This window comes from Cyprinus carpio, chromosome A5, assembly GCF_018340385.1.
Source record: "Cyprinus carpio isolate SPL01 chromosome A5, ASM1834038v1, whole genome shotgun sequence".
Classification (NCBI taxonomy): domain Eukaryota; kingdom Metazoa; phylum Chordata; class Actinopteri; order Cypriniformes; family Cyprinidae; genus Cyprinus; species Cyprinus carpio.
In genome coordinates, this window is record NC_056576.1 from 12426245 (window position 1) to 12453534 (window position 27290).

General features: G+C 36.5%; 2 protein-coding genes and 1 long non-coding RNA gene across 5 annotated transcripts in view; 1 reads left to right on the plus strand and 2 right to left on the minus strand.

Annotated features, from left to right (window-relative positions):
• Positions 1 to 5500, minus strand: LOC109090353 (D-amino-acid oxidase). 2 transcript variants are annotated; one of them, XM_042753865.1, is made up of 11 exons: positions 4959 to 5500; positions 4320 to 4522; positions 4055 to 4169; positions 3556 to 3632; positions 3296 to 3361; positions 2845 to 2899; positions 2114 to 2218; positions 1962 to 2044; positions 1422 to 1539; positions 1236 to 1334; positions 1 to 290 (listed from the first exon to the last, which is right to left on the minus strand). In XM_042753865.1, exons 2-11 carry the CDS (start codon positions 4511 to 4513, stop codon positions 159 to 161), a joined length of 1044 nt encoding a protein of 347 aa, XP_042609799.1. In that variant the 5' UTR covers positions 4514 to 4522; positions 4959 to 5500; the 3' UTR covers positions 1 to 158. The 2 variants fall into 2 exon arrangements, with proteins under 2 accessions (XP_042609799.1, XP_042609792.1); XM_042753858.1 differs by having other exon boundaries at positions 4938 to 5497.
• Positions 5501 to 6603: 1103 nt separating this feature from the next.
• On the minus strand, positions 6604 to 7899 carry LOC109090367. The gene is made up of 4 exons (XR_002017914.2): positions 7713 to 7899; positions 7406 to 7523; positions 7225 to 7318; positions 6604 to 7141 (listed from the first exon to the last, which is right to left on the minus strand). It is a non-coding gene; the product is annotated as an uncharacterized LOC109090367 (long non-coding RNA).
• A 1396-nt stretch (positions 7900 to 9295) lies between these two features.
• Positions 9296 to 27290, plus strand: part of LOC122134450 (protein phosphatase Slingshot homolog 1-like) — a 38114-nt gene continuing 20119 nt past the window's right edge. Inside the window, exons 1-2 of one of the 2 annotated variants that reach the window (XM_042753873.1) lie at positions 9296 to 9495; positions 15492 to 15529. In XM_042753873.1, the coding sequence (XP_042609807.1) occupies positions 9418 to 9495; positions 15492 to 15529 (116 nt within the window). In that variant the 5' untranslated portion in view covers positions 9296 to 9417. Of the gene's footprint in view, positions 9496 to 15491; positions 15530 to 24976; positions 25231 to 27290 lie in introns of those variants that run through there. The other variant, XM_042753875.1, reaches the window with a different exon arrangement.

Sequence of the window (27290 nt, forward strand, 5' to 3'; positions counted from 1 at the left end):
GTGAGTATATGTATCTTTATTATATATTAGTGCGGATAAATGAAGACAAATGTATTCAGTTCTGGAGATTCATTACCTCTTGGAATCTGTATGACCATGGTTATTAGATTAGCGAGAATAAAACTTGATAGATAACATTATCCAGAGGCATAGATCTATTAGAGACGTGATTTAGAGTGTGCTAGCAGGCCTTTCTGCTCCAGGATCTGACCAAAGAGACGAGCAGCTTCCTCAGCACATCCACGATGGATGGTCAGTCCAAAACCTCCATGTCCGTAGTTATGAATGACCTGAGGTGAAAGAAAACAACATGGTGTTTGAAAAAAGAATCATGAATCTGCGGAGCCCTAAAGGGACATGATGATGGAAAAAATATGAGATGGACGCGAATATGATACTGAAATACGTTTGCATATCCTTGCAAAATGTTTGCGTTCCACCCAAAACTTTAGCGTTTGCTTGAAATCTTGTGCATTAACTTGCAAAACGTTTACATTAACTTAAGAAATTTTAGCATTTGCTTATGAAACCTGTTTGCTTACAAAACTTTAGCATTCACTTGCAAGATTTTACACCTTGTCTTCAGTGGATGCATCCATTGTTGCTCACGCCGCATCATGCTAGAAGTGGTCTTTTTCATGATTTTGTATCAGTATCAGAATCAATACTTGCAAAGCATTTATATATTTTTTTGCCTCCAATCTCATTATTTTCAATACCAGTTTTGTGAGCAAATGTTAAAGTTTTGCAAGTGAATTCAATGGTTCTTGGAGTTCTAAACTTAACAAACTTACCTGAAATTACCTGAAAATAACTTAAAGTACTAAAATTACTTATACTAAAACTGAAATAATTAATTAAATAAAAATGTATTAAAGCTAAATAGTTTAAAAATTATATCACATTACTTTTCTACTAACTTTTGTATTCTTTCCCCCCAAGAAACTCGCATTCAAATTTTTAAAATGTTTTTTCTCCCATATATTTCATATAATTGTATCACCAGTTATGCAAGTGAATGCAATGGTTCCTGGGGGAAAGTAAATGTTTTGCAAGTGAAGGCAAAAGCACTGCAATATATTTTTTTCCACACATCTCATATTTTTACAATAGCATGTCCATTTAGGTCCTCTGTATTAAACATACATTATCTTGCCTGTTGATATTAATAGCAGTCTTTCTTTATTGAAAGATGGCATCAGATCTTCTATGCAATGATCATTCTATGAGCTCACCTCAAATGAGGTTGGTCCAGATCGTATGGTCTCTCTCTCCAGTCTAACTTTGCTGCGTGCAGGCCTGAGACCAGTCCAGTCCTCTACTATCCGCGCATGCTAAAGAAAAAAGAAAAAAAAGAGATCCAATCCACTCATGCCACTCAAACAAACACTAATTTAAGAAGGCTAAATGGCTGAAACTACCTGTAGACTGGGCTCAAGCTTGCAGGCAGCTTCCCAGATTCCTTTATGGTCAACAGAACTGTTCTGCAGATTCCAGTTTCCTATTTGGAAAACTCCACCCACAGTGACTAAACGACTCCTGCAGACACAAAATTACCAGAGGTAATGTACATCACTGCTAAGACAAGACTATTTGCACCTCATTATGAACACAACAATGCTTGTGTTATTACGTGTCATATTAGTATTACATACTATCAAAGTATTTATAAATATTTTAATTTAGCCTTTATATTTTCAGTTTTCTTTTTAATTTTAGTTCAAGTTTGAGCAATGTTATGGGCCTTTGTCATTTTATTTATTTATTTTATTTTATATTTATTTTAGCTTCAATTTATTTTTTAGTTTTAGTCATTTTTGCACTTTAACTTATTTTGTTTCATCTAGATGCCATTTCTAACATTTAAGTTTATGTTTTTATGTACTGTTTATTTTTTATTTTATTTCAACTTTATTTCAATTACTGGAAAAACAGTACAGTGTCATCATAAAGAGGCTTACCCAGGAATGATGTACGGTGAGTTATAAACTCCTGATGAGGAATCATGTGTAAGGATCCAGTGTTTTAACCAGGGAGCGTCTACCTGTTGATATAAAAAGCATGAGATCAAAAAAGGTTTATGCCTGATCGAGTTTTATCCACTAAGCCTGACCTTAATGATCTGTCCTCTGCCTGGCTGGAGCTCAGGATCAGGCTGAAGGTCTCCTGATCGGACACCAGAGCAGTTGATGATAACATCAGCACCGATGTCTGCCAGCTGGAGTCCATTTTTGAGGTCATTACAAATACACACATTTTATGATTAAAATGAACAGTATAGATGAGGCAAGCAGAATCTCAACATTAAATTAAATGATTGAATCTGCTTAAAGCTAACATTAGTTAACCAGATGTTACACTTTTCTGAATTATTTTAACAATAAAGTTAACATGTACACTACCGTTCAAACGCTTGGGTAAGCTAAGACTTTTTAAATGTTCAAGTCTCTTATGCTCACAAAGGCTGCATTTATTTGATCTAAAATACAAAAAAAGCAAAATATTATAACAATATTAGTATTGTAATATTACAAAATAAGTGTTTTAATATATTTTAACATTTAAATATGTTAAAATGCAATTTATCTCTGATGAAAAGCTGCATTTTCAGCAGTCATTACTAATCACACACACAGTCACACAATACCCCACAAAAAACACTAAAATACTGTCTTTTTTCATTTTTAACTTTAATGTATTCAGTTTAATGTGATCAATTTAATGTGGTTTAGATTATTTGAATGATCATCACTGAATGATTTCTTTCTAAAAATATTTAAATTTTAAGATGCTGAACTTTTAATTTCAAAACATAAATGAAAAGGAAAAAAGAATTGCTCAAACCTCTTTAAATGAACCAATCTTCCTCTGATAAAACTTGACCTTTCTTTGTCTTAGCCTGCAGAAAAGACAGAAAAGTGACCAAGGTCTCAGATACTGTTAATCATTGTTAGACCAGAAAAGATTCATACTGTAAATGAGTAACACATTCACAACAGATTTCACATAACTATATAAATGCACAATAGTTATTCTGATGCATATACAGTAAAACAGAAGAATAAGAACATGCAGGTAAAAATTGGACACACACATCTATAGAACTATAAGATGTGTAGACACATATACATAAGCCTAGAAATCTGAAATATTACTTATTCATTTTAAGTTAAAACGCTTCCAAGCTGAAATTACATTTTGAATTTCAGATTTCATTGTGCACTTTTGAACTCCACTATTCTATTTCATTCCAATTCTAATTTTGGTTACTGATTAGATAACAGGAATCTCGCACCAGTCCATAAGCCAGGGCAGGTATGTTTTTCCTTCAACCATGAGAGCAGTGTTGAACCACCCAAAACTGAAAAGATAGAGGGAAAAGCAAAAGTGACACAATACTGCATTTACAAATCCATTTAAATTCATTCAATTTGATTCAAAACCAAACTAATTACTACAACTATCAAAGGATAAAACAACAAAATTGATTCTGAAAATAAGTCTTCAGCATCAAATTACAGAAATAGCTTCTGATGAGATGCAGGTGATAAGTACCTGTATCCTGGGAACATGTCTAGTTCACGTTGAGTCAGCTTGCGAAAGCCCAACACAGTGTCTTTAAATGAGGGGTCCTGTTTGAAGAGAGCAGAGAAATTGCAGTCATTTTCACAGCTCTCTCTCTTGGATCAGTGAGATGGTTGAGTTATTGTCACTCTAATTTTATACTGGTTTTAACAAATCACACAAAAAAGAACTTCTTCAGCATAAAAAAGATGATCATCACTTCTTATTATTACCACCACTTCTTTTTTTCATCCATACATACAAAAAATTTTATGCTCTGATTTGCACTCACAAACAAACATGCCCTGCACTGGACTTGTGGAGTGTAAGAACATAATTCAGTCTAGAAGAATGTTTCATTTTATAGATAAGGGCCCACAGGCAGAGACCAAATTGTGAAATTGTTTACCTGACTATATACTACAGTAGTTTATTATACACCATCCTGTAGATGATAACATTATATGCAATGGAAAGCTAATGTTCTCACCGGCAGGGGTTCAGTGCACAGATTATAGCCAGACTGGAGGAAGATTCCCATTCTCACAGAATCTGGAGAGCTAAGGCAACTTAGTAGATACTGAAACGTCTCTTTGTTCCATTTACTGAGAAAAAGGAAATAAAACATTTTACTTGCTGCTATAGAATATTGAGCATCACGGATTCTTCAGGATAACTGAGAAACATAAGGATGTGCTTCAACTGATTCACTGACACTATTAGATTCAGATGCTTCCACACAAAAGAAAGCTCACGTTTCTTGCACATTCCCCTTGTCATAGAGATACGGCTGCCAGAGTCCAGCTGCCCCATTGCTGGTGGTGAGTGGAGTGAAGACATCGGCATACACCTCTATGGTGAGAGGGGCGATCCTGTCGTGGAAGTGCTGGTAGATGCTCTGAGCAGTGGAGAGGCCGATGACCCCCGCTCCAATGATGCACACCCTCATGTCTGGTAACTAAATGCAAGAGTAAATATGAATGCAGGGTTTTTATTAAATATTGTCATGTTGCAAACTGATTGGAGAAGAAATTCAATACAAACGTGTATTTTGAATCATCCACCAGTGAATACATAATGATGCCATATGTTTGCATTGTCATGGGAAATGCAAAATTTATTTGTCTTATGTTCATTAAAAATCCCATATGGACACAATTACAAAGTTAACATGCATAATGAGTTTAAAGAGCTCGAGTTATTGTTATTAGTTGAATTTTTGTGAGCTTTTAAATATTCAGGATAAAGCTTAATAGGTAATGCATTGCATGTAATGCCAAGCTGGAATTAATCCATATTTTACATTTATGCATTTGGCAGAATTGCATTCCTTTCCATTCAGGGTATACAGGTCATTTTATAATTTCACTCACCGAACTTTTTTGTCTTGTTACCTTCAAAAAGAGATCGACGTTGTCCTAAACACGTCTTTATCTTCTCTCCAGCAAGAGCAGATAGGGCGCAAAACTTAAAAATTAACTTTTTGCCACATTACGTAACGTCAGCTGTGACGTTAAGGAGGCGCTATTCGTGAGTTGTTGGCCTTCCGAGAATGCTCAGTATATGGGCTGGATGCCGAATGCTAGGCTTACTATTTTTACATGGTAGAAATAGTAAGTTTAGTTTGCTAGTATGCTATTCCAAATTCAGCCGTAGTGGATGGCGTTTTGATTCATCTTAGTGATTCGAATCTTTTTAATTTGTTCACCAAAAAGATTCGTTCATACACTTGTGTTACATCGTTACTCCATGTAGGTGGCAACAAATCGTTTTACAATCTGTGTTACTTTCTGGGATGCATTAACTTAAAGGTAAATTCTGGGTATTTGTGAAACTTTATCAAAACACGGCACTTTTCACATAGATGCCAGCAGAAACTTTACAATAATCCTTTTTTTTCCAGCAGTTGTAACGTGAGCAGTTGTTCCTATGTGTCCAGACTTCAGAGAGCTTATTGCTTGTCTTGCAATTTTGTGTTTGTCTGTGTACATATAGATTATTTATTTATAATACTGCAAATGTATTTATTTATGTATTTGTATTTATTTATTGGTCTCGAGTGCACGTTTAAATTGATTAAAAGTTTCAGTTGATTCACAGGTTGTGCAGATTTCTTTGGAGCTGGATAATGGGAATAAAAACCTTGCAATGCTGAAACAATACATCTTTGCATATATTTTGAAAGTGTTTTGTTTACTAAAACAGCTGTAATTAAATCCGATCTACAGCAAATATTATTAATGTGCTTAAATTCATATTTAAGCAATAAATGTCCATATAACTTCTCTGCTGTATATTTGTTTAGTATATTAGTCATTACTAAACAAATAAAAATATTAATCACAGCAAAGGTCTCTCACTCACCTTCTTAAAATCTGCAAGTCATCACGACGTAGGCTACTGCACAGATTTACAACTCCAAGTGATTCAACAATTCATATTTAATCATCTAGACCAATACAAACACACAAACAAACACACACACACAAACACAAATTTACACAATCCACAAAATTAATACATTCCATAGGCGTAATGGTTTTTATAGTGTACATGTAACTGTATATTCTATCACCCTACACCAGCCCTACACCTAAATCTACCCCTTACAGGAAACTTTGTGCATTTTTACAATTTTACATTTTTACTTTACCAGTTTTACAAGTGATGACGTCCCCAATTTGAGAAATAATTCCCCTTTTTTGTCAGGTTTAAGCTCACTTTTGGGTACAAATTTGTCCCCAAAATATGGTTAAGTAACAACACACACACACACACACACACACACACACACACACACACACACACACACACACACACAATGAGGGGGTGGATAAATAAGCAAAATAAATGGATTTTTAGTACCCAATGTCACACGGACATTTAATTTACTATAAAACAGGAAAAGTTGAGTTTTTTCTTCTTCTTTTTCTGATAGTGTACATAATGTTTATTTAACCAAGAAAATGTGACAGGGACATGAATTTACATATGATAAATAAAAAAAAAATTAAAAAAAAGAGGACTTTGTCTCCTCATTTCAGAACACCACTGCTTTGAATATTGTGTTCAGACAGTCAAAGAGTGGGGATGGGATCCCTTGCCACTACATGTGATGTACATATGTATGATAACAATAAAGCTTAATTTAAAAAAGCATTAGATAAAAGCATAAATAAAACATGTCAGCATTTGATTCTTTATTGTACATTTGAGCAACATTCTGAAAAATCAGTTCTGTTATGTGTTATCTTTTATTTCAAAACTCTATAAAAGAGTAATAAAAATTAATATATGAACATTTACATTCCAGTAGTTTAGAATACATTCCTAAACTCATGAAATCCATGAGTTCCTTTTGGAATCAGTATGATATGGTTATGGGTTTAAGGAGAATATTGCTGATGCCTGATGAATTTATGGCTAACATTGTCCAGATAATCTTTTAGAGACGTGATTTAGAGTGTGCTAGCAGGCCTTTCTGCTCAAGAATCTGATTAAAGAGATGAGCAGCTTCGTCAGCACATCCACGATGGATGGTCAGTCCAAAACCTCCATATCCATAATTACGAATGACCTGAGGTGAAAAAAAACAATATGGTGTGTGAAATAAGGCAAAGTTACGGAGATTAAATACTGCTCTCTTTACTATGAGCTCACCTCAAAGGTTGGTCCAGATCGTTTGGTCTCTCTCCAGTCTAACTTTGCTGCGTTCGGGTCTGAGACCACTCCAGTTCTCTACTAGCTGCGCATGCTTAAGAGAATGAAAACGGTGCAAAACTGGGGGAATTTGGAAAATCACTCCTTAACTAACAGATTTTGGCAACATGCGATCTCCTACCTGTACACTGGGCACAAGCTTGCAGGCAGCTTCCCAGATGTTTTTATGGTCCACAGAACTGTTCTGCAGATTCCAGTTTCCTACTTGGAAAACTCCACCCACAGTGACTAAACGACTCCTGTAGAAACAAACTGAGGTCATGTGCATCAGTCCTGGGACAAGACTACATTTTCCATTTTATAATAAACACAACTTTAAATGGGAACCAACACAGCTTGTTTCACTATATCTCTAAATTTATATCTCTATCCCTTTTTCTTTCTTTTCTTACAAATATAAAGTGGACTGTGATGAAAAATAAACTCACCCAGGTATGATGTATGCTGAATTACTTCTAGATGAGAAATTATGTGTGGAGATCCAGTGTTTTATCCAGGGAGTGTCTACCTGTTTACATACAGCACAGAATCAGAGATGAAACTGTTATGTCTAAACTCAAATCCCGATTGACTTTATCCATTAAAGGGTTACTCCACCCCAAAATGAAAATGTTGTCATTAATCACTTACCCCCATGTCGTTCCAAACCCGTAAAAGCTTTATTAGTCTTCGGAACACAATTTAAGATATTTTGGATGAAAACCGGGAAGCTGTCCCATTGACTGCCAAGTAAATTGCACTGTCAAGGTCCAGAAAAGTATGAAAGACATCGTCAGAATAGTCCATCTGCCATCAGTGTTTCAGTCTGAATTTTATGAAGTGACGAGAATACTTTTTGTATGCGAAGAAAACTTTATTCAACAATTTGTCTCCTCTGTGTCTCTCCGCATCACCGTAGCGACATTTTGGAGAATATGAGCTGAACGCAGGCAGCGTACACTCTTCTTTATCAACCTCAATTAAATTTTTTTTGCGGCATTGAATCATTAAAGTTATTGGATCGGCCAAGTCGAAAAATACTCCAGAAACACTTAGAACAATAATAAAACTGCGGTCTTTGCACTTGACCACTTATATGATGTATTCCCTTTATTTGCAAGTGAGTATGAAGACCACAGGTTGTCGCGAGAATCCTCGGCAAAAAGTATCATGATTTATTCCACAATGTGATGCATGATGAGATAGAGTACACTAAGCTTCGAATACTGCTCCGGAGCGCTATTCGAGATAGTGTGGATTTAGAGTGTCATTAGTTCTGATTGAGTGACCCGACAGACATGTCATATCGTTACGACAGTAGGTGGGCGACAGTTGGAGTGCCTTTTTTTTTTTTTTTTTTTGCGGCATTGAATCATTAAAGTTATTGGATCGGCCAAGTCGAAAAATACTCCAGAAACACTCCAGACTTTTTTTCCACAGTTGGAGATCCATTCATTTTATCAAATAACATGGCATGGCTTTTATCAAGTTATAAAAACAACAATTGTAGTAGCCTAAATAACATCCTTACTTTTCCACATACAAGAGGTACTAGTAGACTCTCCCAGTTTATTCAAATGTCCAACGAAATGCCTCGTTCAGATTCAAAAACACTGACTCGTTCAGTGAATGGTGTGTTTGTACATTAAGTTAAACCAATAATAATATGCTCCTACACAGCCCATAGGCTACTCGAATGCTATGGTCCATACTAGTCAGTCTTTGAAGGCAGAAAAGCAGTCACGCGCTTTGAAAGGAAGGGACTCGGTGACCGAAAAATATGGAAGTGAATCGTTCACTTAAAAGATTCATTCACAACAGAACACCGATTCGTTCACAACAGAAACGGCACTATAGGCTGTATGAGCTGAAGGCAGGAGCAGGAGTTTCAGCCACATGCGGCAGTGGGTGAGAGTGAGAGAGTGAGTGAGAAGCACCAAAACATCATCCAGCTCATGTCAAAACGGAATCAGCGATACAAAAAATGCCGAACAGCGGCTCAGTCATCGCCTTTTAAACAGCGGTCCCCTGCGAGCGCGTGGAGTCACAGCGCAATCCCCGTATATCTGGCGCTGCTGCTAGGGGAAAATCCCGCTACTCGGTTTAGCTTGTGACAGATAGACTGGCCGTTGTGCTACCGGGAGATTCCCATCCATGGCTCTGGTAACCCTGCAGCGCTCGCCCACTCCCAGCGCGGCGTCCACTTCCAGCACCGCCACCAACGCGGGGGAGGTAAGCGGAAACAAACACGCTGAGATGAGATGTGATGATGTACTGATTAATTAAAACACAACAGGACCCATATAATGAGTCACGTAGGCCTAATGCTAATGCAGCTCAGGCTGTAGAGCTAGCTAGCGGGGATGCATCAGGGTTGATGGAGGATTGGACGCCGTGTCACTGGCGTCTGTCTGCGGTTGTGAGGTGACATGATTCGCCTTTGGGCGTTTTATGCACTATACATAGCATAAATACAATTCTTGATTTATGTTCTTAAGATTTACTTGATTATCTCGTGTGTTTCGTGATGGTACTTAATCTCTGCTGGTAGACAGTGTGTATGGTTCAGGCTCAGGGGTGATGCTTTTGAGTTGAATCCTGTTTCCAGGAGAAAAGTGTTTAACAGGGCTGTTGTACTTTATTGAGCTAATGGCTTTTTTGCAGGCTGTCCTGCAATTTGTGGTTTAACGCTTGTGAAATAATATGTCTAGTTTTAGTGAACAAACCACAAACACACTGGTACAGATACTGGTTTAACTAAGGATTGTTCATAATAACATGCCAAGCCTTAAAGGTGCACCCAGTATGTTTTTCTAAAAAGGTATACAGTTAAATGAATGACACTTTTTGGAAAAATCTAATTTAAAATTGTGTACACCCACAGAAGATGAAAACTGTTTTATTTTTTTATGGAGTGACTCCTCGCTGCAATGTTGACATCACGTGACCAGGCTTGTCATGACGTTAAGTGCGTCAGTGTGCAAGGTGCTTTGAAAAGCATAAACATTAAAGTAATACAAATTATGTTCTTTGTATTAGGAATGTTATTATTTTTTTTAAGTTAACAAATTCTTTAAAATTTATCTTAAAAATGACCAGTGTTTGTAGAATTCTTATTTAAAATGTAACTTCACTTAATAATAAGAAATTTACCTTTTTCTTTTGGGCTTATCTATTATTCTTTTTCTTATCTACTGCGAATAATATCTGTAATGTTATTACCATGTTTTTTTTTCTTTGTTCTCTTCTTTCCATTATCTCTGTCCTGTTCTGAAGAGCATTGTTACTGTTCGTGAATATACAGCATCACTTGAAAATTTTCAAGACTCTTCAAAGCTTTATTTACAAACTGTTGTTCATCTTTTTTTCCCCCACAGTTTCAATAAAAAATAAACACGAAAGCACATCTAAACAAAACAAACAGTTTATATGTTATATACAGACACATAACAGTTGTTATTGGTAGGATGAATAGGAACCAGCTAAACATAAACAAACTTACTGTGTGAACTTTTAAATGGCAAGATGTGTATGCAACTACATTTTATGTTTATAATTATTTATATTGAAAATCATTGAAATGTTGTTCCTGTCATTGTATGTAGTAGTAGTACAGGGAGAAGTTTGTTTGCATGTACCTCATGATATTGTGTTGAACTGTGTGTTTCCATTTATTCGGTCAAGCTGTTTTAAAAGGGGAACTGTCAAAAATGTTGGGTGCTTTTCAGTCATGGTCTGTCCTGTATACAAAGAAACCAGCAACAGCAATACTAAGCATTGCCTTCCCTATTCCCCATTGTTCCAATTTGTACTTCCACACACGCACCTAAGCCAAGTTGACAAGCTATAATTTAATTCACATTTAATTTAATTAACCCTTCATGAGCTGCCGTTCTTTGTGTGAAAGTTAAAGGTCTGCCCCTGAGGCCTGCATTACTGCTTGACAGAAATTAAAATCTAAGTCTTTTTTAATCTCATGTGATGAAGGGCCTCCTGTTTTTACCTTTTCTTTAGGAGCGAGACCCTTTTAGCCATTCTGTATTGCTTTTCATTGTTAGTGATTCTCAGGTGGTGGTTTTAAAAAGTGAAAAGTAATTTTCTTGTAGGCTTCAATTGACTTTCCTCCATGAAAGCACCCCACTTTCATAATAGATTCTTTGACATCATAGTTGCCTTAGAAATCCATTTTACTATGTATACCCAGTAGGGGGCGCTATCTTTACACATTTGAATGGGAGAGCACAAAGAATAGTGGTCTGATGGATACATTGAGACTAACAAACACATAATGAATTTTAGATATTTGAGTACTGTTATTATCAAATACACACAGTTCAGGTTATAAATCACATTTTAATTGTGTTTCTTTGACAGTAACAGGGACAGATTATCAATGTTTTGGAAACTTTAAGGAAATATTGTCTTTTGCTTCATAATTGGATTAAAAACTAACCGATTAGGTTTAGATCTTTAATGTTTAAATCTATATTGTGGTTAAATATAAAGGCCTGTTCAAACAAAGGACAATAACTAACAATAGCAATAAAGATATAGTTATAAAATCATTCTCAATTTAAAAGAAAACAGAATCCACATCACAGCTATAATGGTAATGCCACAGAAGAATGATAACATTGGAATCAGGTGCAGAACGATTTTGTTCCAGCTGATGAATGAAAAAAAACATTGACGGCCGATCAGAATCCATCCTGCTTTAAAGAGCTTGAGTATTTAAAGCGGCAGATGACGAAACTGCAGCACATGCTTAAAACAAACAGAATGTTATCGTACGTTAGTGTGGATGCTAATGTAGTTATCTTTATTGTTCCTGGTGTGAACACTCCCCTTAAGAATAATTGCATAATGTGCTACGCTAGTGAGGACTCACGCTATTTAGAATTCACATCACAGCCTCAAACATGCAGCTGCAGTGATGTCATCTCATGCAGAGACTGAAAGAGAAGGAATGGATAGAATAATTGAGAGGATGGGTAGAGAGGTAACAAGAGACAGTGATGGAAAAGTGAAATCTTGTTGAAGAGGAATAACGGTTTTAAGGTTCCAAGGGTAAAAATCTTCAGAAACTTTGTGTGGTATTTGGGTTAAATTTAACATGAAACCAAAATTGACCCTCTTTGCTTTCTTGAAGTATTAGTTCACATAAAAATGAAAATGGTGTCATTGTTTACTTGCCCTCATGTCATACCAAATCTGTATGACCTTCTTTCTTCCCTGTAACACTGAAGGGAAATTTGTGACAAAAAATAAATAAATAAAAGTATTATAGTATTATATGCCATATGACTCCCAATGAACCACAATGATTATAGAATGTTCCCAAAATTCTTAAAGGGATAGTTCACCCAAAAATGAAAATTCTGTCATTCTTAAAGGGATAGTTCACCCAAAAATGAAAATTCTGTCATTAATTACTCACCCTCTTGTCGTTCTAAACCTGTAAGACCTATGTTCATCTTCGGAACACAAATTAAGATATATTTTTTTTGTATTCCGAGAGCTCTCTGACCGTCCCATAGACAGCAATGTAGTTAACACGATCAACATCCCAGAAATGTAGGCATCGGTAAAATAATCCATGTGACATCAAGGGTTCAACCGTAATTTTACGAAGCTACAAGAATACTTTTTTACGCAAAGAAAACAAAAATAACAACTTTATTCAACAATTCGTCTCCTCCACGTCAAGCACAATTTTGGAGAATATCCGCTGAACGTAAATAGCGTAAGCTGTTCTGTGTCAGCTGTGTCACACGGATACGTTGATCAAAGCACAAACAATGTAGAAAACGTATCTGTGGCGCAGCTGACTCAGAGCAGCATACGCTGTTTACATTCAGTGGATATTCTCCAAAATGGTGCTAGGGAGTAGACAAATTGTTGAATAAAGTTATTGTTGTTTTTTTTCTTTTGCACACAAAAAAGTATTCTCATATAGCTCTTTTACCGATGTCTACATTTCTTGACGTTGATCGTGTTAATTACATTGCTGTCTATGGAGGGTCAGAGAGCTCTCGGAATACATCAAAAATATCTTAATTTGTGTTCTGAAGATGAACAAAGGTCTTAAGGGCTCGGATAGGTTTGCGTTTCCACTGCAGTTCAGTACAGCTTTAGAGTGGGCGGGATTATTCACGTGTCGTTATAGTTGCGCCGCCTCTACTGCCACAACTCCTGAAAAATTTTTCATTCTGTGTCGCACCATCAAGCTCTCGCTGGATCCGCTCCTCTGCTATCAACGAGAGGAATATCTGTACTTTCACAACAGACAACAAAACTTTTTGGTTGTTAAAAAAAGGTGCGCTCATTCAAAACAGTTGCGTTCGACCCTTCGCTAGCTGTACTGATTTAAATCTAATAGTTCTGTTGTGTTTATGTCGCAAGTTCAGTGATGCATGTAGTAGAGATCGATCGACCGATATGGGTTTTTTCTATAGCCGATGCCAATGCCGATGTTTAGAGGTCAGGGTCAGCCGATGGCCGATATGTGCTGCCGATATCTTGAAGTTTTCCCCTTCATTTGCATGCTAAAATGTCACACTAATAATAAGTGGATGCACAACATTTCTAAACTTATCATCATTTATTGAGCACTGACTTGAATCATCTCTCGAATCTTAATTTTGTGCACTGTATCCAAAGTTAACCAAACAAATCTGAGACAGCTCTCAGATTCCATCAAAAATATCTTAATTTGTGTTCTGAAGATGAACAAAAGGTCTTATGGTTTTGAAAATGACATGAGGGTGAGTAATTAATGACAGAATTTTCATTTTTAGGTGAACTATCCCTTTAATAGCTATAAAGTAGTATGGGGTAGGATTAAGGGATCTAAAATATGGTCATGCAAAATAAGGCATCACTATGTGGTTTTGTAGATGCTAATAAACATCCCTAATATGCATGCTAGTAAGCAACTAGTTAACAGTCAGAATTGGTCCTTAAAATAAAGAGTGTTACCTTATATTTAATAACTCACGAATGCAACCAAAATAATACACCATGAACATTTAATTAAACTCTTCTGTATCCCAATTGAGGTACCTACAGCAATCAAAAATTTTTATTTTTTTGAATAATATAGAAAATTAAATGATGAAACATGATCATCAACTGAAAACAGCACATCATTGGATTGTGCAATGAGATAAGCAATGACAACAGTCAAGAAAGTCTTTTAGTTTTCTGTGTTCTATAAAATGTATAAAAAACTTCTTGTTGTGTTGTACTGTTTTGAATGCATTTTTGAATGCTCAGGTGCAGTATTGACTTCTACCCTCTTATTTTTTTACTTTCGCCTAGTGCTATCAGTCTGTTCATCCAATTAGTATGATATAAATCACAGAGAAGCCTCATGCTTTTAAAACCTCTGTTTCTGTTCACAAACCTCATTGTTTCCACTCCTCATTCTGCCCTGCTTATAAAGTTTTATTAGCCCAGCTTCTGCATGAAGGGAAAGCTTTTGGTACGTGACAGAAACCCTGGCACAGCCAATTCCCCTGACACGGTTTCTTCGCCTTCAGGCATCTGTCACATCTGACCATGGCACACTCCCCGGCCTTGATTCAGTGCTATATACCACTATCAGTAACCTAATAATCAGGGCCGTCACAGTCACATACAGTGAAGAACTATTTTAAAAACACTCTTTGTTATGATGAAACCATATCTTAAGAAGAGGGCCCCATTCTTCATGTTTCACCTTGAGAGAACATTTCTTCTTTGTCATATTACGCTGCTGTGAATAGTGATTTATCAAAGCTTTTTTGTTATTTGGGACACATAGGTCTTATTTTATGCTTAAAGGTTACACATTTAGCAGAGAAAGAGAGAGAGAGATCATGTGAGGGGAAAGAACCATGTTTAGGCCAGATTGTTGTTCGTTGCGCTGGGTTTGAATCGGGTGAGGTTGTGGAATTTGGAAAAGTTCCGAGGCCTGAGGGATTCTGGCCTCTCCATTATTTATTCCAGAATTCTGCTGACATTTTCACAACAGATGCTGAATTTAAAACTTATAATTTGGTTTAGGTAGAAGATGCGTGAAGACATAATTAGATTTATTACATCAGAAAATCCTACATCCTGCGCTATTCTTTATCTTAACGCTGGAAGCAATAAAATTAAAATAGAACAGTGTGGACATGTCTTGGTGATCTATTGTTTTAGATGACTAACTCCGTTTCCCTCACACTTTCTCTTTATTTTCCCAGGACTTTGGAAGTGACGATGAGCGGCGGCTAAATCAGAGGTGACAACTGGCTTTTAAATTCAAGTTTTTCTGTATTTGTGTGTGTGTGTGTGTGTGTGTGTGTGTGTGTTTGTTCCCAAGGTCCAATCTGTCAGAAGCAGATGATGAAGAGTCTGTCAGTTCCATGATGGGAGGAGTCTTCATCACACCCTGTAGTTTGCGAGATGGTTCCTAACACATATAATCAGAGATATCTGAGCCCAGGCGTCTGATCACTGCTTTCATGGCAGTGGGTTCTTATAACAGTTTCAGCTCCTCTTCGACAGAAGTGAGATCAAGTGGGTTTAATTTGAGACGAATGTCTTGCTGGCTTTCCCCACTATATCAGACACGATATCATTCCTAATGAATTATTAGATCTTATTAGAACTATCTGGTTTCTTGTAATTCAATGACTGAAGCTGACCGGTGGATGAAATGGTGTTTAGTAGGGTTGGATATTGCCAAGTACCTTCTGGAGGGCTCCAGGTGCCACTGGCTTATAAAATTACAAATTTAGGAGCCAAACTGGCTGTTTTTCAGCCTTTCTGCAAAATTCCAAAAATGTACCAATACAGTACATGCAGTTCACTGCAGTTTTTAGCTGAAATGAAAAACTAGTTTCTTCTCATAAAACTTGTAAATACAGGAAAAAGATTATCGAATAACAAATACTTTTTTTCCATTTGCATTGCATAACCAGCCATGCATAGCTTTTCGGATGAAGTAAACTTGTTCACCTGTAACAAAGACCTCAAAGACTTGTTATCAAGCTTAAATAGCGTGATTGCTTCAACAAATGTGTTTTTTATCTCGTGTTTGCGTTTGTTAACACTGTTGATTAGGTTTAGTGTAGGTGGTAGGTTTCCTTTTAGCACCACTCACTGGACATTTTACTTTAAAAGTGTCATGCAACATTTAAAATGTAATATAATTTTGCAGAAATGTCACCACAAGCACGTTTGTCCAGTGAGCCTGGTTTTCTTTTTTTAGTTGTGAAATTATAGAATAAAATTAATTATAAATAAACAAAATCAAAGTCAAAATTATTTGAAAAAGGTTTGAGAATTTGTGGGCTTTTTTTTTTTTTTTTGTATTTGCAACTATTTCACTTGCAGTCTGAAGGCCTGTTATGATCAGATTAATGTTGATTCAATACTTTGTGATGCGTCAGGATAAGATAATTAAATCATGATTGAAACTGCAGCAAACACAAACAAGATAGAGAAACTGCACAATAGTTTCAAATATTTCTCATTCAGTTCATTTAGATTTAAGTGCTCTGATGTTGGTCTCAGATTTTGAGCGTATTTGACTTGCTTTTTCATGTTGTTTAAGTGTAATTTCAGATATTTTTGGGGGGTGGAACTATCTTTTTTTTTTTGACCAACGACAGAGTATTTGGAAAATCACTTTTTCTATGTTGTTTAGAGATGCTAGCGGTGGAGAAATTACACACTTCAGCTTTAATTGATCTATAGAAAATTACATAAATCAATGCACAAATTTAAAAATGTTGAACCAAGAATCAATGCAACATCTTTATACTATACTATCCTATATAAATATACTATACTATACTATATAAATATATTTAATTTTTCTGTCACAGCCTTAGTGTTTCATAAGGCCAAAGGCTTTTGAAATAGAGAGGACATGTTGTCAGTCCAGACTGTTTTTAGATTCAGCATTTTTTTCATTCAGCATCTTTTAGAGGACATATTAAACTAGGTCTTGTGTCTGCTGGGATTGGACTAATGTCCCAGTCCTTACAAACTTTGAATCTAGGTCACCACGAGGAAGGAAGAAAAGTTCTTAAGAGACAAGTTGTTCACTGATGTGCAGTACTTTATGAAACTCTTGCTCTGTATTTCAGTGTTGCCATCTAGGTATTGGCCAAACAAGGTCAAATAACCATTCATGCAGACAGTTGAAATTCTTAGGTACAGTACAGATTGAGGAGCTAAAGGAAGAGGATGTGTACAGTGGAAGATTTGTCATTTTAAAGGTCACATGACATCCTCAAAGGTCACAGTAAAAGTACCATAATGACTTGTTTTGTTCTTTTAGAAAAGTATCTGTAAATGAATTGCTTTTAATAAGCACATTCAAACAAGCTAATCCCCAGAACGTGTGAACACGGAGATAATGAATGTTATGTTGAAGAGTAAAAGGAAATGTATTGTTTTTAATTTTGATCAAATTTAGAAAAGGGAGCGGAGGAACTCCTGAATGAACCCCCTAATGCCATCTGTCTGTCTTCTGCTGGATGTAAGCACATGTGGCGTGTGTGACCTACATAAGGTCATCTGATAAGCGAAAAAGCAGTTGTTCCCTCAGCGCATTTTAAGTGCTTTTTTTGTACTTTTTGTCCATCTTTGTCTTTTTTTCACTGTGTTTGCCCTGTGATTGGTTCAGAAGGCAGTGCTTGGTGTTTCTGTAAAAACAGGATATTGAAAAAGGACTCTGAGATTCCAGTGTTAGTGATTGCAGACACAATGGAGGCTGTGTCTGATTTCTGTATCTTCCTTTGATTTATAGATAAGAGTTCAGTCCCCTCAGCACTTAAAGGGTTACTCCATCCCAAAATGAAAATTTTGTCATCAATCACTTACCCCCATGTTGTTCCAAACCCGTAATTGCTTCGTTTGTCTTCGGAACACAATTTAAGATATTTTGGATGAAAACCGGGAGGCTGTCCCATTAACTGCCAAGTAAATTGCACAGTCAAGGTCCAGAAAAGTATGAAAGACATGGTCAGAATAGTCCATCTGCCATCAGTGTTTCAATCTGAATTTTATGAAGTGACGAGAATACTTAAAACTGGGGGGCTTGAGACTGTCCCATAGACTGCCAAATAAATAACAGTCTCAAGGTCCAGGAAAGTATGAAAAGCATCATCAGAATAGTCCATCTGCCATCAGTGATTCAACCATAACATAATGAAGCATCAAGAATACTTTTTGTACACAAATAAAAAAAAAATAACAACTTTATTCAACAATTCCTCTCCTCTGTGTCTCTCCAAATCAGCGTAGCACCATTTTGACAAATCTGACTAGTATGCAAGCAGCTTACACTCTTCTGTGTCAGCCGCACCACAAGGATACGTTTTTTACGTGTATTTACGCTTTGGTTTGAAAGCAAACAACACATCGGCGCAACGCGGCTGACACAGAAGAGCGTACGCCGCCTGCGTACTGCTCAGGTTTGTCAAAATGGCACTATGCTGATGACAAAATTTTCATTTTGGGATGGAGTATCCCTTTAACCACTTAACCGAACAGAGTATCTTTCAGATACCAATTAGAGCAAACATACAGTGATGAACCCAAAAATTAGTGGGCACTTAAGCTACACTGAAATGAAAGTCATTGCGAAATCACTTTAAAAACACTTGGTAAAAAAATTACCGGGTTTGATATATTTATTTAATGCAAGTTTCCCAAACTGGCGTTTGCAAACCCCTAGAGGTTTATGAAGGAACTGCAGGGAGTTCTAATCATTAATTAATTAAAATAAATAAATGTCTTTAAAATGAAAACAGTAAAACAACAACAACAACAACAAAAAACACATAAATAAAATAAAGATAAAAAATATTAAATGAAATATAAAGAATATTTTTTTTTATTTGTCTTTCTGCATGTCATGTGACCATTAACTGACAATCCTCAGTTAACAATCTGCCAGAAGCAACGGTTTTAAGTTAAAACCTCCTAATTTGTTTCTTACAAACATGCAACTTCTTACCTCATAAGTCATTAATTGATGGACTGGAGTTGCTTGGAATACTTCTGGGTTATTGTGATGTTTTTATAAGCTGTGTTTGGACTTATTCTGATGGCACCCATTCACTGCAGAGGAGATCCGTTGATGAGCAGCAAGCGATGTAAAGCTGTTTGGACTTATTCTGATGGCACCCATTCACATGCAGAGGATTCCGTTGGTGAGCAAGCGGTGTAAAGTTCTCTAAATCTGTTCCAAAGAAGAAACAAACTCATGTACATCTTGGATGCACAAGGGCCAGTAAATTATCAGCAGATTTTCATTATGAACTATGAACTAGCCTAATACTTCTTGAGGCCACTGTATCTTCTAAAATCAGAATTTAATTAATGTTTCAACCTTTATTCTTAAAAATCTATGCCTTCATGCAACTATCCAGAGCGCAGAAAACCGACAGAAAAGTGGTGTTGTGTTGTGGGAGCAGGATGTCCTAAAGGCTCATGTGAAACAAATCCTCTTTTAATGAGGAAAAATAAGGTTAAGATAAAGTCACTAGTGCAACAGATGCATGGAGCTAAATAAAACAATGTAAGAACAACAGCATCAGCAAAACGGAACACTTCTTCCACACAAACAGGCATTTTACTTAGAAGGAACTGAAACACTAGTAGTTTGACTCACAAGAGTCTGAGCTAGCTACTGTTCTAAAGATTACAAAATGATACTGTAGTTGTTATATGATAAAGAGGTCCTGGACTGAGCATTCCAGCTTATGTTTATTGTTGTGCAATTATCAGAACGTGACACCCCCACAGTATTTGATGTAATTCATTTATGCACATGTAAGACCTGTCCTTCTGCCTGAGCTCACTGATTCCTGAAGTAACACACCCATTGATAGTACGAGGACGGTTTGAACCTGACAAATTCCTTGTATCTTACCTAAGGCTGACTTTATCTTGTATTTTCCTGAACTCTGTGTGGAAATATGTGTTATGATAGAATCTGCAATGCTGTTACTTGCAGTTTGTGGTTTAGTTTGAACTCTGTGGAAAGGGATGAATGCCATTGCTTTGAATATTTATAATGCAGATATATAGCATGTTCATGCAATTGAGGAATACATTTTGTTTGATTGACTGCAGTTTTTATGGTAATATGGTGACCCAGATATATTTAAATTTAGATTAGTAAATGAGAAAATGATTACTTTTAGCAATGCACAATACATCGGTACCATATTAATTGCTGTCCGATATTAAATATTTGGTCACACTTTAGTTTAGGGACCGATTCTCACTATTAATTATGAATTTTGCCCCAATAAACTCCCAATTTGCTGCCTATTAATAGTTAGTAAGGTAGTTGTTAAGTTTAGGCATGGGGTCAGAATGTTTGGCCAAATTACGCAATCTTGCAAGTAAGCAAACTTTTTTTTTTTTTTTTTTTTTTTTTTATTTTTTTTTTTTTTTTTTTTAATCCGAAAAATTGCAATTTGATTTCTTTTTCTCAGACCTACTGTGATCTATCATTTCAAGCATAGCTGGATAAGAATGCCTTTTGTTGTATCTGGATGAATAGGCTAAACAGAGGAGCCCCCCAAATTTTACCCTTATCACAGACAGGACCCCTCTAATAGCTGTAACCCTAATCTTACCCTTTGCGAGATGTACTCAGGAATGCCTGCTGAACTGGTCAAAGACTTTTCCTGTGAACTCATCCAGGTGGCACAGCATTGAGCCAGCTGGTGATTTCACCAAACAGATTCCGAGGCAGGAGCAGTCAAGCACAGCAATCTGTGTTTATGTTTGGGTGTAGTTGGATCAGGGTTTGTGTGTGTGTGTCAATGTCTCTGATCCATTAGTAAACATACTAGTTAAAATGTTGCATAATTGTTCTGGGGGAGAAAAACAACAACATGATTTACAGTTGATCTTGATGCTCTAAATTTGAACATTAATCTTGATGGATGGTGTAGTTCATCCAAAAATGTCTCTGGGTATTAAAGTGCACTTTTGGCCAACGATAAAAATTTCTGTCTTGCTACAGTACCTACCCTGCTGATCAAAACATTTAAAACCAACTTAAGTTGGTTTGCTGGTCTTAACTGGTCTTCCAGCCTGGTAAGGCTGTTGGCTGGTTTTCAGAGCAGTTTTGGACACTTTTTAGTTGGTCAGGCTGTGAGAAAATATTAAGTCAGCTAAGACCATCAAACCAACTCAGGGTTTTTAAGTGTTTGTTTTTTTTCACCAGGAAGTATGTGATACCAAAATGAGGTATTTCCATTTACTTCAGTATAATTGAACAACATTAAAATGATCATATGCACAGAAATTAAATAACACTGAATAGAAGAGTTACTGCTTAAAGGGATACTCCACCCCAAAAAGAAAATGTTGCCATTAATCACTTATCCTCATGTCATTCCAAACCCGTAAAAGCTTTGTTTGTCTTCGGAATACAATTTAAGATATTTTGGATGGAAACCGGGAGGCTTGTGACTGTCCTATTGACTGCCAAGTAAATTGCACTGTCAAGGTCGAGAAAAGTATGAAAAACATCATCAGAATAGTCCATCTGCCATCAGTGGTTCAATCTGAATTTCATTAAGCGATGAGAATACTTTTTGTACATGAATAAAAAAAAAAAAAAAAACTTTCAACAGAAGAGCGTATGCAGTTTGAGCTCAGTGGCGCTACGGTGATGCGGAGAGACACAGAGGAGACGAATTGTTGAAAGAAGTTGTGTTTTTTTTTTTATGTACAGAAAGTATTCTCATTGCTTAATAAAATTCAGATTGATGGCAGGTGGACTATTCTGATGATGTCTTTCATACTTTTCTCGACCTTGACAGTGCAATTTACTTGGCAGTCAATAGGACAGTCACAAGCCTCCCGGTTTTCATCCAAAATATCTTAAATTGTGTTCCGAAGACGAACGAAGCTTTTACGGGTTTGGAATGACATGGGGGTAAGTGATTAATGACAACATTTTCATTTTGTGGTGGAGTAACCCTTTAATAAATTAAACTGGGGAGAAAAGACTGCAACCAATAACAAATGTGAACTGTCTGCCAGGATAGAAAGTGACCTACCTGCATGAGCTACCAATAGGCCTAAGATAAAATTTACTCACCCTCAGGCCATCCAAGATGTTGATCCATTTGTTTCTTCATCTGAACAAATATGGAGAAATGTAACATTACATCACGTTTGCATTCATTGGATCCTCTGCAGAAAATGTTACACTAAATTCACCAAATCTCTTCAGATAAAGTAACAAACTCATTTACAGCTTGAATGGCCTGAGCGTGAGTCAGTTTTCAGCAAATTTAAATTTCTGGGTTAACTATTCTTTAAAAATAACGATAACGTTGCTCTTTTCTTAGAATCAAATGTTCTACTTGCAAGTGCACAAATTGCATGAATGTGCATTCCTGAAATGGAGTTTTTTTCAACATCATTTGGACTCAGGCCAGTGTATGTGGCAATTCATATGATTAATAAAAAGGCAGTGTAAATACAGGCATGTGGCCAATAGATTGGAGAACACTGATGTCATATGCAATTCATCATTCTCGCTTTGACACCTGAGAAAAGATTAGTGTGTTGTTTGCACCCCTCCCTCTTTTTGTCCCTCAATTTTCCTCGTTGCTCGGCAAATATATAATTGAAATGTTATGTAAAATCTGCTTCCAGAAAAGATTTAATCTTTTTGTGCCTGTGTGTGCAGAAAAGCGACCGTGGCACTTTTGTGTACCAGTGCAGTCCTCAGCACACTGGAATAATCCAGTGAGCACACACCGTTATGATACACACACATACACACACACACCCCATGCCTGATCTGCTTAAAGCTTCACATGCAGGCGCCCTGAATCTGGACACCTGTCAGGTGTTCTGGAGTTTGCCTGATAGCATTGCCATGGTTGTGCTGAGTAACATGGGAAGCTCTGTAAGTGTAGTCGTGTTTCACGACTAAGTGTGTCAAAGCATGAGCAAGTAAGGCTAATTGCTCTAAGATATACATCATGAATATATTTAAAGGCTCACAAGCACACCTGTCATATATATTACAGTAGCACATATGCACAAGATACCACATGGCTACCTGTTGTTATCTATTAGGCCATTTTGTTAGGTTGAAGGGGATATTTTATCTCAACGGAGCGACGGTTTTAATAAACCTTACAAGAAATGCACTTAATTTGAGTGAAGAAAAAGGAAGCAATTCGGAAAAACTATGTTTGATTGTGATTGTTATGCAGTTATACAGTAAGTAGTGTTACAGCAAGTATACAGTAGGTTATGTTTATTACCCCATTGGCATCTTGTATTAAACATAAACCTCAATCATTTTTGTTTAATTTATGCTTCGAAAAATGTAGAAAATATATGAAAATTAACTTAATTCTAAGATATATTCTGTGAAGATTAGTCACTATTCCTAAACCTGATACCTAATACTTAAGAAAAAGATTTTTTACAATGTATAAGCTTATGTGGCAAACAATATTCTGCCCTCATTTCTGAAGGAAACCCTTGCCCCATAGGCTTCTATTACAAGTTAATTACTGTACACATGGTTTTTACTTATTTTGATAAACTGAGGGACGAGTCAAGGTTATTTTTAGTGGTAATTGACAGCATATCGCTTGTGTTGAACCCAGAACATTCCTTTAAAGAGTGTAACCTGGCAGCATTTTGTTTGTTTGCTGTTTTTGTTGGGTCATTTCACAGGTCTTGCCGATCCTGAAAGTAAAAATTCCAAATGCCCTTTAGTAAGTCCCATTCACTTGGCTTCTTTTAGTTATTTCAGACAGTTCTCTTCATCTTCCTTTCTATTCATCCTTCCTTCCTTCTTAAATAACTACCCCTCCCCCTTTTTGTAGACAACCCCCCCCCCCCCCCGGGGCTATTTCTGTTCCTTGGTGTCTCAGTTTACTCTTTGTTCTGTTTTTATCGGCTTTTAGATAGAAAGAGTCAACCCTCTTCATCTGAGTACAGCTTCTTCATTTGTGTGTGTGTGTGTGTGTGTGAGAGACCCGATACTCTGTCCTTCTCAGTCAAGCCGCAGTGTTGACAGGCAGATAGTGGAGTATAGACAGTTGGCCAGTCTCTGCACTTACTGCAGTCTACTTAGGACACTCATCCCCCGTCTCTGCCCCTAATGAGATTTTAAAGAGTCTTCCCTGCTTTGTCTGACAGCAGTAGACAATATAAGGATGGCACCCAGAGGATTTTGGGACAGAAAATTTTAGAGTGTGTGCGAGCATTGAGGAGTCCTGGCTAAGAAGGTCAACAGCTGTTAGTAGCCTGTATTTATTTATTTTATTTTTTTTGCCAACAGAAAAACTTGTCTTCAGGAACAAGAACAATCTTTATATATTTTCTGCTGGGATCTTTTCTGCTTTCCCTCCTCCATTTCCCTTTATCATTTCTGTCAGATTTGCTGGAATTAAGCTGTTTTATTTCTCCAAGAGACACACCAGGATCTCTGTGGCCTGCTGGGATTCTTGCAGTGTCAGAGCTGTTTTGGAGTGCTCTAATTTCAGTGGAGAGATCTCATGCACGCACACACCACAGTGCTTCATCACTTTCTGTGTAACTGCAAAGAGAAGGGAACAGGTTTTTTTTCTCCTCTCTATTTTTTTACTGACACATACATAGAAAGAGAGAGAGAGAGAGAGAGAGAGAGAGGGAGGGAGGGAGTGTGTCAGTAGGAACTTGCTCACACACTCTCAGACAGCGTCAGACCGAGGTAGGGGCTGCAGACGCGCTCCTTCTCTCCTCTGCGTGCTGTTTTTCTACCTCTGTCGTAAGCAACTGGAGATCTGACCGAAGTGTGTTGCTGTGGACCAGGGCGAGGGAGATTTTCCCTACAGCCAGCAGCAGGATGCATCTGGTCGTGGACTCCTGTCAGGAAGTTGTGCTGAAGATGCTACCATACTTTGTGGATAATGCATTCATCACACAGAGGCAGATCTACCACATGTGAGTGAATCAATGAAGTGGTGCAGGAGACCTAAGTGAAATCGGCACTGATGCAAATTTGCAGTTCCGTATATACGGCTTTGATTGATTGTGATGCATTGCTTGTACAGTAAGATCCAGAAGTCTGGAAACCAAGGATTCAGATTTTTAAAACTGGAAATGAACAATGTTTTAAGATTTTGATGTGCTTGAGCTTGAGTTCTGCTGTTATTAAAAAAAAAAAAAACCTAAGATATTATGTTAAATATTAATTAATCATCTGAAAGTTGTTAATTGATGATTTGATCACATATACAGTAAAAGCAATAATATTGTGAATATAAAAAAATGTAAAACAACTGCTTTCTACTTTAAAACGTTTTACAATATAATTTATTAATATGATGACAAGGCTATATTTTCAGCAGCCAAAACTCTAGTTTTCAGTGTCACATGATCCTTTAGAAATCATTTTAATATGCTGATTTGATGCTCAAGAAACTTGAAATCGTAAAAAAGAAAAACTTACAAAAGGAAAAAACAAATCTTACTGTCACTAAACTTGAGTGGTATTGTAATTAGTAGTAAAAAAATACAATTAAAATTTTAAGTGAGTATGATCATTAGTGGTCTCAATGTGTGGACCCTGCTGTATCATCTGGACATTTTCTTGAGTAATAACTGTAGTACAGCAGTAGAAACAACAAACTGGACTACAGGTAATTTGTGACCCAGTTACAGCAGCTGGCAGCATTCATGCATACTTCATATTTGTCTGAGGCCTCTGTTTTGATCTTACATGTATGTTTGTTCTTTATGTTGGTCACATATAGATTTGCATTGACCTGTAAAATCTTGTCAGTTTTGTTGCTCTTACGTAAGAGTAATTGCCAGTGTTACCTGAGAGGTAGTGATGTGGATGTTGTATCTGAATGAAAGGCATGCAGTTGTCTGATTTTGCAATTTGTATTTGCACAAACTTTATATAGCATTATAGCATTATATACTGTAAGAGTCAATGTACCACTTTATTCCTGCATATGGCCATTTTACAAATATGTCAGACTAAGATGATGCAGTGCCAAATGAGTCATGACCTTCACATGAATTTACTAACACTAATGTGGGCTTGTTAGGCCTGCATGTGTTTTTGTGTTTGATACTGTACTTTGTTGTGATATGGAAAGTATTTTTGGCTTATGCATTTGTGGAGGGGTTGTAGAGAAAATATGTGTGTAAATGCGTTTGGGAGAAAGTGAGTGAGAGTTAATCAGAAGTTGGCCCTGGGTGGGCAGATATTTTTTCTGTATTGCTGTCAGTATAATATTAAGCAACACGATGGCTACGTTTACATGCACACTTTATTATATACGTTATTTCTGCATCATTGCACATGCGCAGTCCTTTCAGCTTCGTGGTTCAGTCCAATTGAGTGTTTACATGCACTCTCAATCGTATTAGAAGAGGAATAAAACACCCCCTTCAATCCGATCGAAATTCCATTCGGATCGAGCCCAATCGGATCGAGCCCAATCGGATCGATTAAGGTGCTTATATGAATGTTTTTCAATCCGATTGAGCCGTCAGTCCGATTACAAACAGATTGTTTGGGTGCATGTAAACGTAGCCAATGAGAATTGCAACTGTTTTAATGCATTTGTATCTGACCATTTCAAACATTAGTTTAGAATATGTCCATATTTTAAAGTTTAAAGTTAAATTAAATTCCAGTAGCAAAAACAGTATTTGAGTTAAGTTTCAACTAATTTCATGAATCAGTTCAAACTGTCTTTTTGAATCGGATCAAAATTCTGATTCACTGATTCACTAGCATCATCTTTCACATGTTGCTGTTTAATTACTTCATTGCATATAAATGAAAATTGCTAGAAACAGTGGAATACATTCCTTGACCTTTTTTTAATTGATTTTTTAGCTTGTTTGGTCCAAGTGATTGAAATTAAGCTATACAGTAAAAAAAAAAAACTTAACCTAATGTACATTACTGATGACAAAAATAAAAAGAAACACAATTATTTAAATAAAATAATATTATCTTTTGTATCATGCAAGGAATTATT